Source organism: Equus przewalskii, chromosome X (genome assembly GCF_037783145.1).
Source record: "Equus przewalskii isolate Varuska chromosome X, EquPr2, whole genome shotgun sequence".
In the NCBI taxonomy this organism is placed as follows: domain Eukaryota; kingdom Metazoa; phylum Chordata; class Mammalia; order Perissodactyla; family Equidae; genus Equus; species Equus przewalskii.
Genome location: NC_091863.1, coordinates 65,711,732 through 65,728,042, shown reverse-complemented (window position 1 = coordinate 65,728,042; position 16,311 = coordinate 65,711,732). Strand labels below are relative to the sequence as shown.

The 16,311-nt window shown below is 34.3% G+C and overlaps 1 protein-coding gene across 4 annotated transcripts in view; it reads right to left on the bottom strand.

Moving 5' to 3' along the window:
• LOC103566226 (uncharacterized) overlaps positions 1 to 16,311 on the bottom strand; it is a 396,238-nt gene that overhangs the window by 166,148 nt on the left and 213,779 nt on the right. For all 4 annotated transcript variants that reach the window (XM_070603400.1, XM_070603403.1, XM_070603401.1 and 1 more), the window contains one exon: positions 11,640 to 11,681. In XM_070603400.1, coding sequence (XP_070459501.1) covers positions 11,640 to 11,681 — 42 coding nt within the window. The remainder of the gene's footprint in view (positions 1 to 11,639; positions 11,682 to 16,311) is intronic.

The following is a 16,311-nucleotide window of genomic DNA, read 5'->3' as shown; positions in this document are numbered from 1 at the left end:
TATTCTGTACCAGAAAGCTACACATATCTTAGCACCATTTTTCTATTGCTACATCACAATCAAAAGTGAACATTACATTGTTTAGCCATACATGCCTATATGATAAAATTATTTAAAACAAATATTCAGGTAAGGGAGAAGCATGTGGCATGGAATAGGGGAGAAGTACATCATTCTAGTTCTTGGGTTGGGGCGTCACGAGGATTCATTGCTTTATTATTTATAAATCTACTTTTTAAATACAAAGTAAAAATTAAGAAAAGTAGATTCTATATGTTAAAATCTTTCAGATGCATTTTGCAAAGCAAACTGTATAGGATGATCCCATTTTTGCTTTTAAAAACCACATACAAGATATCTCATGTGTGTGTTTATGTTATTTTTAATCAGTATAGAAAAAAGAATGCAAGAAAGATACACATCTAACAGTTAAAATGGTTACTTCTGTGGGGTGTGATTTTGGGGAGGAGAGGCAAATGGGGCAACTTTCATCTTTTACAACTCTCTATTGTTCGAATTTTTCACAACAGACATGTATTACTTTTGTTAACCAAACTAAAGTAAAATAGTTTCAAAAACTTTTAAAATGAAAGATGAAGATGTGAGACAGATAGTTATAAGTAGCTTCCTTCTTGGTACTGAATAATACTGACATTTTGAAACCCCTTTAAAAGCCATGATTAAGTTAAAGCATTTTCTTGCCAGTACACACTCCTCTCACACACAAATACCACAGCTCAAAACATAAAGTCATAGAAATACAAGGAAAAAAGCACTCTAAAGCTAGTTTGTCACATAAGTAATTCATGTCCTGGAAGTACCAAACGACCGAAGAAAATCAAAGGCGAAATTCCACAACTTCTCCTGCACGACTACAAAAATCTACTTTTATTCAATGTAATGCATCAGTGTAGCCATGACTTTGTATTTCATATTCTATACACACAATGAAAGAATCAAAATATTCACATAAGCATAACTCAAAATAGTTTCTTCACAACAGATCTGGAGAATCCAGTCTACTCTCCCCCAAAAAATAATTCATATATTTTCGCAAGTGTATTATGAATTATTTATTCCTGCACATCTTATATGTGAAGATGCAGAACCAAAGCTCTTCATTTTACAAACACAATCAAGAAAAACATATGTAACAAAAGTACTTTGAAAAAGATAACTGCTTTGCAAATGATCAGTATAACTCTAACCAAAATCAAAATACAGCAAAGAAAAGTTACGCCCTCTTAACTGCAAAGAAGATAGTTCAGATACTAAATCCATTACAAAATACAGTGTTATCCTAACCTTTCTCTTGCACTTCTCCTTTTCAAATATTATTTTATTTCAAATATGTCATATGGTTCAAATAGGTACCCTTGAGTCAGGATTCTTAGCATATTTCAGTACTCCATTACTAAGTATCATTAAATGTGGTGCTCTCTTTTGGTAAAATGTCATACCAATTCAGATATACTTGTATGATTGTGCTTTAACAGGCACTTTTTGCAAAAATTTGTTGAGGAGAAATATGATCTGTTATAAATCTCTGAATTTTTTTCTTGAGAAGCTATTTTGAAACACATTTCAGAGTGATGAGATCATGTTGGAGTGAGTTGTTCCCTTTGTCATCCCCTCTAAGTTACAAATAGTAGGACATCCATAGACAAACAAAGGTCTTTGTTGAGCTCACCAGAATGCCTGAGAGATCCATACATCTATACATCTCAAGGGAGGGTGGACTGGACCTCCTAGAGTTGGTGGAACAAGGGGAGCAAAGTGGTAGCTCTAGAGAGGTTCCAGGAACTACAGCTGTGCCTGTGACCAGAAGCTCCAGGAACTGAGTTGGGGTGCCTTTGATCCCAGCCCTCCCAGCAGAGGGGGCTGCATCTCAGACCCCCAATGCCTCTGGCAGTGGCAGTGGTGCCCATGACCTGAGGCTCCAGGAATCGCACCAGAACTGGAGACCAGGAGGCTGCAGAAACCTCAGTGGCGCTCATGACTCAGCCTCTCCCACTACCCCAGGAGTGGCAGGTGGCACCTAGGACCTGAGGCATTAGGAACTGCATCAGTGTCTGAAAGCCAGTTCCCAGTGGCAGTGCCCCCATCACCAGACCTGCCAGCAGTCAAGGACTGTATACAAGACCCTGGGTCCCTAGCAGTGGCAGAAGTATCTGTGATCTGAGGTTGTAGAAACCACACAGGCACTGGAGAAGAGAGGCTTCAGGAACCACAGTAGCACTTGTGACCCAAGTACTCCTCCTCTCATGGCGGTGGTAGTGTTGCCGAAGACCCCAGCCCACCTGGTAGCAGCAGTGACACCTGTAAATCCAGCCCCACCAGCAGCAGCATTGCCAGCACCCTCAAATAACTGGGCAGCAGCATTGTAGGTGCTGCACATGGTAGCAGTGCCCAAGGCCATGGAGAGCTCACAGAGAGCCAGGTAACAGTGAGAGCAGAGTGCACTGCCCTGGTTCTGCCAAGCTACAGTAGGGTAACAACTTTGGCCTCCCACCCATACCAGTGGTGCCTGCAGACCCAAGAACCCTGGATGTGGTAGAGGTGTCGGTGAACCCAGCTGCTGTCTCACTCTCCCCCTCCACCCCACCACAGTGGGGGGACTCATATTCCAGGTGACCCCAGAAGGAGCAGAGGTGCTCACCATCCCAGTGACCCTTGTGGCAACACAATCAACTGCAGCAACATCATAAGGAGCAAGGCACCAGCAATCTCAGAGGCACAAGCAGCACAACCAGGGCACTGACGACTGCTCTGGCCAAGGCAGAGGAGGGTGGAAAGTGTAGGCTCTCAAACACAATCAGAAGCAGTTTGTAAAGTAAACAAAGCCTTACCCGAATAGAAAAGGTGTTTGCTACCACAAGCGCACTGGCAGAGGAACTACTCATCAAGCACCACGAAAAATTACAGTAACACAGTATCACAAAAAGAAAATGAAAAATCTCCACAAACCAAACTTGAAGTCACAGAAGATTGTGATCTGACAGAGAATTCAAAATAGCTGTCATGAAGACACTCAAGAAATTACAAGAAAACTCAGTTCAATGAGCTCACGAATAACATTAATGAACAGAAGGAGTACTTCACCAAAAGACTGAAACTTTTTCACCAAAAGATCTTCACCAAAGAGACTGAAACTCTAAAATAATCCAAACAAAATTCTGGGGTTGAAGAACACAATAAATGAAACTAAGAATAAAATAGAAAGCATTGGAAATAGAGTAGACTGTATGGAAGAGAGAATGAGCAACTTCAAAGATGGGAATCTAAAATGATTCAGGTGGAAGAGGAGAGAGAAATAGCATTAAAAAATGGAGAAATTCTATGAGAAATATTCAACTCAATTAGAAAAAGCAACATAAGGATAATGGGTACCCCAGAAGGAGAAGAGAGGGAGAAGGGAACAGAGAGTATCTAAAGAAATAATAGCTGAGAACTTCCCAAACATAGGGAAGAAACTGGATATGCAAGTACATGAAGCTAATAGAACACCTAATTATCTCCATGCAAAAAGACCAGGAGGGCTTTATATTATATTATATTAAAACTGTTAAAAGTAGATGACAAAGAAAGAATATTAAAGGCAGCCAGAGAGCAGTAAGTAACAACTTACAAAGGAACCCACATTAGGCTATCAGCACATTTCTCAGCAGAAACGCTATAGGCCAGGAGAGAGTGGAATGATATATTCAAAATATTAAAAACATACAAACTGTCAACCAAGAATACTCTATCCAGCAAAGTCATCCTTGAGGTATGAAGGAGAAATAAAGTCTTCTTCAGACAAAAAAAAAAGGTAAGAGAATTCATTGCCACTAGGCTTGGCTTACAAGAAATCTTGAAAAGAGCTCTCCTACCTGAAACAAAAAGGCAAAGGCATACAAAGCTTTAAGCAAGGTGATAAATCGAATTAGAAAACTGCAACTCTATATCAGAATAGGTTAGTAAATACTTAATTACAACATAAAGGTTAAAGAGAAGGAAAGAATTAAACATAACTATAACCACTTCAGTTTGGTAATGAACTCACAATACTAAAAGAGATAACTTGTGAAGTAAAAACATAGAAGGGGAAGAGGAAAAGGATAAAACCTGCATAAGCACATGAAGATAAGATGGTATCAGCAGAAAAAGGACTCACCTATCAGATCTTTTGTACAAACCTAATGGCATAAACAAGAATTCAGAGCAGAGTCACAAAACATCATAAAAGAGGAAACTGAGAAACACATCACAGAAAATCATCAAACTGAAATGGCAGACAGAAACACGAGGAAAAAGAAACAATGGAGGGTCAGCCCCAGTGGCCCAGCAGTTAAGTTCAGCACACTCTGCTTCAGTGGCCCGGGCTAAGTTCCCAGGCACAGACCTACATCACTCTGTATAAGCCATGCTTTGCTGGTGGCCCACATACTAAAAAATAAGGAATATTAGCACAGATGTTATCTCAGGGTGAATCTTCCTCAGGAAAAAAAAAAGAAAGAAACAATGGAAATACAGAACAACCAGAAAACAGAAGATAAAATGGCAGTATTAAGCCCTCATACATCAATAATCACCCTAAGTACAAATGGATTGAATTCACCAATCAAAACTCACAGAGTGGCTGGATGGACTAAAAAACAAGATCCAAAAATAAACTGCCTCCAGGAGACCCATCTCGGCTCTAAAAACAAATATAGGCTCAAAATGAAGGGATGGAAGATGATACTCTAAGCAAATGGCAATGAAAATGAAGCAGGAATAGCCAGACTTAGACAAAATAGACTTCAAGCCAAAAAAGGTAACAAGAGACAAAGATGGACATTATATAATGATAAAGGGGACAATACACCAAGAAGATATAACATTTATTAATATATATGCACCTGACATAGGAGCACCAAAGTACATAAAGCAAATATTAACAGACCTAAAGGGAGAAAATGACAGCAACACAATAATAGGGGACTCTAATACCCCACTAACATCAATTGATAGATCATGCAGACAGAGGGTCAACAAAGAAACATTTGTCTTAAATGAAACACCAGGCAAGATGGACTTCATAGATATATATAGAACATTCCATCCAAAAGTAGCAGAATACACATTCTTCTCAAGTGCACATGGAACATTCTCAAAGATAGACCATATGTTGGGAAACAAAGCAAGTCTTAATAAATTTAAGAAGATTAAAATTATATCAAGTATTTTTTCCAACCACAGTTGTATGAAACTAGAAATCAACTAGAAGAATAAAGGTGCAAAAGTCACAAATATGTGGAGACTAAACAACATGCTACTGAACAACTACTGGGTCAATTAAGAAATCAAAGGATAAATAAAAATAATACATGGAGACAAATGAAAATGAAAACACAAAACACAACATGCCAGGACTTATGGGATGCAGCAAAAGCAGTACTAAGCAGGAAGTTTATAGTATAGTAATGCCTACCTCAAAAAAACAAGAAAAATCTCACATAAACAATCTAACACTATAGCTAAACAAACTAGGAAAAGAACAGCAAAACTCAAAGTCAGTAGTAGGAAAGAAATAACAAAAATCAGAGCTGAAATAAATGAAATAGAGACTAAACAGACAACAGAAAGGATCTATGAAACTAGAGCTGGTTCTTTGAAAAGATAAAAATAAGTTAACAAAGCCTTAGTTGGACTAACTAAAACAGAAAGAGAGAAGACTCAAATAAAATCAGAAATGAAAGACGAGAAATTACAATGGACACCACATAAATACAAAGGATTATAAGAGAATACTATGAGAAGCTATAGGACAACAAATTGGATAACCTAGAAGAAATGGACAAATTCTAAAATTCATATAGCTTCTCAAAACTGAATCAAGAAGAAATATATAGTTGAATAGATCAATCACAAGTAAAGAGATTGAAATAGTAATCAAAAACCTCCCCAAAATGAAAGTCCTGCACCAGATGACTTCTCTGGTGAATTCTACCAAACATTCAAAGATCTAACATTTATCCTTATCAAACTTTTCTAAAAAATTGAAGAGAATTTACCTTATTTTATGAGGCCAACATTATCCTGATACCAAAACAGGACAGGGACAACAGAAAAAAAGGAAAATTATAGGCCAATATCACTAATGAATATAGATGCAAAAATCCTCAACAAAATATCAGCAAATCAAATACAACAATTCATTAAAAGGGTCATACACCATGATCAAGTGGGATTCATTCCAAGGATGCAGGGATGGTTCAACACCTGCAAATCAATCACTGTGATACACCACGTTATCAAAATGAAGAATAAAAATCACACGATCATCTCAAAGATGCGGAGAAAGCATTTGACAAGATTCAACATCCATTTATTATAGCAACTCTCAATAAAGTGGGTGCAGAAGGAAAGTACCACAACATAATAAAGCCCATATATGACAAACCCACAGCCAACATGAGGTGAAGAATCTTCAATGGTGAAGAACCAAATGATATTCCTCTAAGAACAGGAACAAGACAAGGTGGCCTACTCTCACCACTCTTATTCAACATAATAGAGGTCCCAGTCAGAGCAATTAGGCAAGAAAAAGAAATAAAAAACATCCAAATTGTTAAAAAAGAAGTAAAACCAGGCACTACTTGCAGATGACGTGATCCTATATATAGAAAACCCTGAAGAATACATCAAAAATACTATTAGAAACAATTAATGAATACAGAAAGTAGCAGGGTACAAAATCAACATAGAAAAATCAGTTGCATTTCTATACACTAACAACAAACTAGCAGAAAGAGGAATCAAGAATTTAATCCCATTTACAATCACAAAAAAGAATAAAATACCTAGGAATAAATTTAACCAAAGACGTGAAAGATCTGTTCACTGAAACCTATTAAGACATTGTTGGCAAGAAACTGAGGTAGACACAAAAAAATGGAAAGATATTCCATGCTCTCGTATTGGAAGAATGAACACAGTTAAAATGTCCATATTACTTAAAGCAGTCTACAGATTCAATGCAATCCCTATCAGAATTTCCACAACATTTTTCACAGAAATAGAACAAAGAATCCTAAAATTTACGTGGAACAACAAAAGACTTCAAAATAGCCAATGCAATCCTGAGAAAAATGAACAAAACTGGAGTATCACTCTTTCTGATTTCAAAATATACTGCAAAACTATAGTGACCAAAACAGCATGGTACTGGCAGAAAAACAGACACACAGATCAGAGTGGAACAGAACTGAGAGCCCAGAAATAAACCTACATACTTATGAACAGCTAATTTTTGACAAAGGAGCCAAGAGCATAAAATGGAGAAAGGAAAGTCTCTTCAAGAAACGGTGGTGAGGAAACTGGACAACCACATGCAAAAGAATGGCAGACCATTGTCTTACACCATACACAAAAATTAACTCATAATAGATTAAAGTCTTGAATGTAAGACATATAACCATAAAATTCTTAGAAGAAAACAAAGGCAGTGTGCTCTTCGACATCAACTTTAGCAGTATCTTTTTTAATATCATGTCTCCTCAGGCATGAGAAACAAAAGAAAAATAAACAAATGAGACTAGAGATTGTTAGTTTACCTTATAACCAAAACTAAGGTGACATTCTTTTATCAAAATCAGAAAATCCTAGATTTGAGAAGTTATATGAAGATGGAGGGACAATTAGAGTGAAACAACAACAAGAAAAGAGAATAAAAATTGCTACAGAGGGTAGAGATTTTTAAAAAATCAGATAACAAAGTATATACTTTTCTAGGGTGTTATAAATGTTTGATTATACTTCAGCAGATACTAAATTATTATGGTAATTGGGTTTAAGGAAGCTTTATGAGAATAAAACACTGGAAAATGGATTTTTATTTAAAATGTTGAAGAATGCGCTATCTCATGGAATTTTGGAATAAATCCTCTTTTAAGTCAACTAATTTTTTAATTTAAAGTGAACTTTTCATGTTTGATTTAAAAATATGTGTACTTACATTGCACCTACAGATTTACGTTCAGAGTATCAAAAGGCCGTGCAGTATTTTGAATTCTCAGCAGGTGCAATTTGCACGTAATGTTATTCAGTGATTTTTCAGATGTTTGCAGGAAGATTGGAATGAAATAGATCCCCCTGTGCACTGAATTGACTTAATGATCAGATTCCTTTAAAACCACTGAAGGTCTTGATGTGAATAATGTGACAAGTTTTTGGCACGTAGTAAGTGGCGATAGCCTTAGAAATTAAGATGTCATTTGAGTGATATGATTGAAAAATTAGGATTACTGTAGAAGGAAATATAATTCTGCCCAGAAGCATCCATTATCTGAAAATAATAGCTTTTATGAAATGGAGAAATTAAATATCTTTGTAAAACAACTTAAAAGTTGTTGTTTAAAAGGAGGCAATGTACAGCTTCATTTTCCTTCATCTTTTTTCTTTTATATTTTTCCTGTTTCAAATGAGAAAAAATGAACTTTCATTACTTTTAAAATTTATATGTTTTAACAATTTTATTGAGATATAAATCACATATAAAATTCATCCATTTAAAGTGTACATTTCAGTGGATTTTAGTATATTCACAGAGCTGTACAAAAATATAATTTCAAAACATTTCTGTTACTCAAAAATGAAACACCTTATATGGCAACATAACACATGCCAATATGTGACATTTGGTGGCTGGCTTCTTTTACTTAGCATAATGTTTTCAATGTTCAGGAAGAGAATATTGCTTGTTTAAAATATATCAAAAGCAATTATGTGGAAGAATAATTAAATTAGTTCTATCAACCTCTGTAGCTGAAGTAAGAACAATGGCTGGACACTATAAAATTTTATGTCATTCTAAGAGAGGACTTTCCAACAGTGAGAGTTGTCTATGATGTGCTTCCCAGGAAGATAGATTCCTCGAACTGCAGGTATATGAGCATAGGCTGATAGATATGTGGTATAAAGGAAAGAACATGGGCTTTGGTGTCACAATAACCTGAATCCAAATCCCTTATGTGCAACTTATCAGTTGTGGGATCTTGAACAAGTGACTTAAGACACTATCAGCCTCAGTTTCCTTATCTCTAAAATGTACTTCACATCAAAAGGATTGTGGGAAAAATGAAATTAAATGAATATTAAGCAACAAACACAGTTCTTGGCATATTGTAGGCCCTCTTTAATATATGAGAAGTGATTCAAATACTAGAGTGGATGGTTGGACCAGAACTAAAGTGGCTTCCAAGTTTAAGAATATATGATTCTATGATATTTTTCATTTTATTTGTGGTATACCAAACATTGGATCCCAGAACTGACATATGAGCCAATATATTACCAATTTGTGCTTTTCTAAGGAGGATCAAATAGTCAGATCAGATATTAGGCACTTAGGAAGTCTTAAAGCAGATTATCCTATAGAGAAAGACAAGGATAATTTTCCTTTCTCCTGAATGTCCATCCATCACTGTAACATCAATATAATTTCTGATGAAGAAGCATGTCTTAGAGATTAGACATAGCTATAAGTGTAAATCCTGAGTAGTGTGGCCAGAAACACAAACATTCTTTAGACTTTAGGTGGTTTTTTTAAATTAGTTTCTGAAGGCTGACACGTTTTAACATCATAAACATTCTCCAAGTCTATGAGCATTTCCTGTATTTCACATCATACTTTACTTTCAGGTCCCATATGGAGCAGTGAAAGAGAAAAAACAGAGCAAGAGAAAAATAGAAATGATTAGGAAGAGAAAATATGAAGGATATAGAAAAATAAAATGGAAGGGGAGGGCAAGGAATGCTTGGAGAAAATAGGGTGAAAAATAAAACATTAGATAACAGATACGTATCCAAATATCATTAAGAAAAACCATTTAAAAATCTATTTCTCTATATTTAAGAAGCAATATCTATTAGAAATCTCAAAATTTGTTCCATTTGTATAACATGTCACTACAGCCTTCCAGTCTACAAAAGCATGAAGAATGTTATGAAATAAATCAAGTCTTTTTCATGATTTCTGAAATAGGATAATAGACACTTCTTCTGAGTTGATAATGAGAAAGATGTGATGTTGATTTATGGCACAGACAGAATGTGAAGCCACTTCATCTGCAACTATACCTTTGGTGGCTCCTAATTTGTTGTTAAAGTTGAATTCAGTTTATATTTAACTAAAACAAATGCTTCAAGAGCAAAGTTTCCTGGCCCCAGGAAAAACTGTCAAGTAGCCTGCTTTCCTCCTCTTTCTTTCTTCTTCTCCAGTTTCACCTTCTATGAACTCAATGTCTTCATGCTTTATTTCAACTCACCATTATCAAAACCTGTTTTTCAGAAAGGGCTCAAAAACTTTCTTGCACTTAAAAGGAAAACATGAACTTGTTTAACATTGCATATCTCACAGGGATATGTTTTTCTGACAAGGAACAAGTCTTAAAACCAAAGAAATTACATTCAAACATCACCAAACTGTAAAAAGAGGCAGTTTTTAAAGAAGAGAGGTCTTTTCTTTTGTTCTAGATATTATGTTAAAAATGGAACTAGTATTAGATGCTTTCTTTAGGCATGAAACAATTGCTAAGTAATGGACACAAAAAAATAAAAAAGCAAAAGCTAAAAAACTACTCTTAAACCATTTACAATTATATGAGTATTTGAGCTCCTTAAACTCCCTTAAAATGAATACTAGATTGACTTAGAAAGGAAGAAATATAATTAATTCAAAAAATTTCAGTCCCATCTAAAATATTCAGGCAATCTATAATTTTAAAGAGTACTATTATATACTTTTTTCTAAACAAAGAATAAATATAGGTACCCAAGGCAATAGGTGTAGGCTCAAGGTTTCTCTTGCTAAGACTTACTGAGGAAAAAATATGTCCTCAACAGTGGCATTTTATGTACATGAATTTCTCAATGCCAAGATTTAGGAAATACACGATTTCAAAGAACTCAGACTTATTAAGTATATTAAGGTCTGTTCTCTTGGGTAACTAAAAACTCCAGGGGCTGGCCCAGTGGCGCAGCAGTTAAGTGCGCATGTTCCGCTTTGGTGGCCTGGGGTTCTCCGGTTTGGATCCCGGCAGGGAACATGGCATCGCTTGGCAAGCCATGCTGTGGCAGGCATCCCACATACAGAGTAGAGGAAGATGGGCACGGATGTTAGCTCAGGGCCAGTCTTCTTCAGAAAAAAGAGGAGGATTGGCAGCAGTTAGCTCAGGGCTAATCTTCCTCAAAAAAAAAAAAAAAAAGCTGCACACAAGCAAAGTATTTCTCAGGGAAAGAGTGTTCCAAATCAGAAATGTGAATAAAACAACTATTTTTTGTTTTTGTTTCAGAATATGCTGAAAAGACACTGCTTATATTTGTCCATTATAATTATACCTTTTCAATTAATTCATGGCTTATTTTTGTCTCACATATTAGAATACTATCTTTTGTAAAAAATATTTAATTTTTTCATTGTTTCATCCAATTTTATTGGGTGACACAAAAGATAAACCAAAACATGCTTTAAACATTCACTATATATGTATGCTTCTATACTTTTATACAGAGTATTAAAGGAAATATCATTATTTAGTATTCTAGTATCAAAAAGAATATAGTAAATGCGAAATATTTTATTTTATAAAACAAAATCTTAGAAGGCCACTTACCACATCTATCATATCAGATTCCATTTCATGGCTGAGATCAGACTACAAGAGAAAGGAATAAAGAAGTTGGTATTTAATTGTTGATAGAAAATCTGTTATTTCTTTATTTAAGGACACAGACTAATCATTAAATAATAATACTAGTGTGTTTCAAATAATCTATTCATTTCCAAGTTACAAAAAGGCATCCTTCAGAATTCAGGGGAACAGCACCAACCTGAGAGTCTCTGTCTTTTAACAGGTGGCTTTTATCCAGTTATATTTATTCTGATTATGATACATTTGGACTTATTCTACCATCTTATTTTGTGTTCTATGTACCATGTTTTTTTCCTTCACTCCTTTCCTTCATCTTCCCTGCATTCTGTTAAGACACATTTTCTTCATTCTCTTTGTTTTCCACTCTATTAGTCAAGACATTACACGTTCTATTTATGTACCTTTAATCTAAAAGTTTTAACCTGCATAGCAGACAATCTGTTTAATCAATACCTATATCCTCCTCTGATCAATGCGTGACCTTAAAACCCTTATACTCCAATCACCTCTCTTCCACCTTTTGTGTTATCGTTGTCCAATATTTTAGTTCCATCTTTTCTTCAACTGACAAATTAGTCTTATTCAACTGCCAAAGCTTTTATAAATAACATGTTTAATGATTTTCCTGCCTACCACAGTTTCTTTCTAAGAAATTCAATTTTTTATTTTATAATAAATAACATACAATTGCACTAATCATAAATATATAGTTTGATGATATTTTTTACCTATGTATATACCTGCACAATCACAACACAAGTAAGAATATAGAAACTTTCCAGCACCCAATAAGGTACTCTCATGCTTCTTTCCAGTTAATACTCCAAGTGGTAAACCAATGTTCCATCTCATAATCAATTATTTTTCTTGTCTACTTTGAACTTCATATGAACGAAAACATACAGTACATATTCTTTGGTCTCTGGTTTTTTTCAGTCATCGTGCTATCTGTAACAGTCATCCAGGTTGTTGAACATGATACATCTTTTCCATACTTTTAGTTTCAATATTCTGTGTCCTTGTACATAAACTGTAACTCATAAAAATCTAATTATAATACAGTCTTCAAATCTTTGTCTTTTAAATATAGTGTTAAACTATTTACATTTAAGGTAATTTTTGATATAGTTGCATTTATATCTATCATTTTTACAGCATTTGTTTGCTCTTTGTTTTATCTGTTCTTTGTTTCTTTATTCCAATTTATTGTGAGCTCTTTTGGTTTAAATATTTGTATTATTTCACTTCTTCTCATCTGTTAGATTTTGACTTATGCTATCTTTTAATATTCTTTCCATGGTTAGTGTAAAGTAGATTTTTAAAATATGGTTTGGGACACTCTGTGTGTCCCGAAGTTCTTTCAGGGGGTTCATGAGGTCAAAATTATCTTCATAATATTGAGAGTATTTGCCTTTTTACTCTCATTTTTCATTAGTATGGAGTGGAATGTTCCAGAGGGATAAGTCATGTGATATCACAATATATTAAATGCAGAAGCAATATGAATATCCAGCTATCTTCTACTAAAACATAAAGGAATTTTAAAAATATAAAAAATGTAACCTTATTTTTCTATTTTAGAAAAGTTTTTTTCACAAGAATATGCTATTTATTTTAACAATAGGTTCATTATTGTTACATTTAAATGAATTAGTAAATATTTTAACAATTTATCAGTTTGAATTTTTAATATGGAAGCTATCGACAGATTTAACCCACACAAACAAAGGCTCTTTGGAGTTCAAAATAGTTTTTAACAATGTAAATAGCTCCTAAGACCAAACACTTTAATAACTGCTGCACAACAGATAACAATATGTGTCTGATTTATTTCAGTTCACATTAAATTAGTAATTCACCACTTATTAAACAAATGCCTAGGATTTTACAAAAGGGCTGCACTATTGCTGTCATATGATTTACTTTTATGAATGTTACATATTTTATAAGACATTAATATCGTTCTTGTTTTAAATTGGCACTATTCATTTATATTTCACCCATGTATTTACCATTTTGGAGACCTCTCATTCTTTTCTGCAATTTCTTACTTCCATCTGAGATAATTTTCCTTCAGTCAGAAGAACTCCTTTTATCGTAGTGCAGGTCTTCTGAAACAAATCCTTTTTGCATTTATTTTTGTTAAAACATCTTAATTTTACCTTCATTTTTGAAGGATATTTACACATATTCATGTTTGCCTTCAATTATGAAGAATACAATACAAGTTGGCAGGGATTTTTCTTTCTCACTACTTTAAAGATATCACAAAATTGTCTTTTGGCTAAGGTGATAACCATCCTGGTTTCTCTGGAACTGTTTCAATCTTAGCACTGAAAGTCCTGCTTCCTGGAAAATCCCTCAGTCTAGGATAAATTAGAATGGGTCAGCATCCCACTTTTGGTTTCCATTGTTTCTGCTGGAAAGTCAGCCATCAATCTTCTTGTGGCTTCTTTGAAGAAGGTTTTCTTTCTCTGGCCAATTTTAAGGGCTTTTTTCTGTCTTTGATTTTTCAATAACTTAAGTGATTACTTAAATGATTGTGATGTGTGTAGGTAAAGTTTTGTTTATATCCCGCTTTTGGTTTGCTGAACTTATTTAATCTGTAGATTTGTGTATTCCATCACATTTGAAAAAATATTCTTGGCCATTATTTCTTTAAATACTGCTCCTGTCCCATTCACTTTATCCTCTCCTTTTGGAATACCAGTTACATGTGTGTTAGAATGTTTGGGTAGGTCATACATGCTGTTCTTATTTTTCCATTCTTTTTTTCTATCAGTGCTTTAATTTGGGTATTTTCAATTTACCCAACATTCAAATTAACTAATACCATATGCTGTTGAACCCATCTATCCAAATAGCTCTTAATTTCAGATATATTTTTTGGTTCTAGAATGTACAATTAATCATTTTTATACATTTTTAATTACATTTTGGAATTATCCATCTTTTTCTCTATTTTCTTTATATCTTTATCATTTCAGGCTACTATACCAAATTTCATAGACTGGGTGGCTTGACAAATAAGCATTTATTTTTCACAGTTCTGGAGACTAGGAAGTCCAAAGTCAAGGTGCAGGTCAACTGCATTCCTGGTGTGGGCCCTCTTTCTGGTTTGAAGATGACCATTTTCTTGTGGTAGGCTCATGTGGGAGAGAGAGAGAGTTCTGGTCTCTTCAATCCCTATGAGGGTTCAAATCTCATCATGGGCCTCCATCCTCATGATCTCGTCTAAATCAAATTACTTCCCAAAGGTCTTGTCTCCGAATACTACCACATTGGGGATTAGGACTTCAACATATGGATTTTGGGGGACATAAACATTCAGTCCATAGCACTTTAATATAATAATTACAATTATTTTGAAGCCCTTCTTTGCTAACCCCCATATCTGGATAATTTCTGGTATACTGCTATTGACTATTATTTCTCTTGCTTACTAATCATTTTCTCCTATCTTTGCATATCTAGTAATTTTTACTATATTTCAGATATTGTAGATGATACATTGCAGAGGTTCTGGATTATGTTATTTTCCTTGAAAGCATGTGAAATAATATTGTGGTAGACAGTTAAATTACCTTGGATCACCTTGATCCTGTTGAGACTTGATTTTAGACTTTATTAAGATGGTTCTCTTGGAGTGTGGTCCTTAACAATAGGATGGGGCTTTCCTGGGGTCTTAACTGAAGGCTCTGGGTATTCAAAAAGGTCTCCTCGCCTTGGCTTTGTCAAAACTTGAACTTGTATCTGCCCAGAATTGTGCAGGCTATAATATATCTACCTAGCAGGACAAATTCCTAGTAGTTGTTTCCTGATAGACCTAATGCTGATTCTAGCTTTCACTCACCATAGCTTGTTCCCTTACCATAGCTTCTTGCTTCTCATTCCTTCCTTGAGATTCCTTTAATTATTTTTTCAGTGAGGGCATGTGAATAGTTAACTTCCACAATTTTTTTCTGAAAATATCTTTATTTTGCTTTCCCTCTTAAATTAAATAATTCTAGCTTAAAAGTTATTTTCTTCAGAATTGAATATATTTGATTATCTTCTGGTATACATTTTTGGTAATGATAAGACTGCTATTATTCTAATTGTCATTTATTACGGTTGATCTGTCTCTTCTCTGAGATAGATATTAAAAGTATTTTCTTTCTCTTTGATGGCATGCAATTCCACTATTATGTATGTTAGTGTATTTGTAGTTCTTTATTTTGTTTTTCTTTATTTTGGTGGGGATATGCTGAATTTCCTGAATCTAAGTATACCTTTAATCAGCTCTGGGTAATTTTTAACCAGTATATCTTCAAATATTGCTTCATTTCCATTATGTCCATTTACTCCTTTGGCAACTCTAAATTAGATGTATATTGAACTTTTTTATTAAACTGTACACATCTTAGCTTCTTTTTCCTATTTTTAAGCTCTTCTTATATAATATATTCTGCATTATTTCTTCTTTAGATATTTTTAATATGCATTTAAATCATCCTGTGAAATGTTTAAATTTCAATTACTAAAGATTTCTTTCCTCAAAATTCTATTTGGTTCTTTTTCAGATGCTTCTGTTCTTTTTTTTCATATTGTTTTCTACTTACTATATTATGTTTCTTTAAGTAAATTCTTTGTT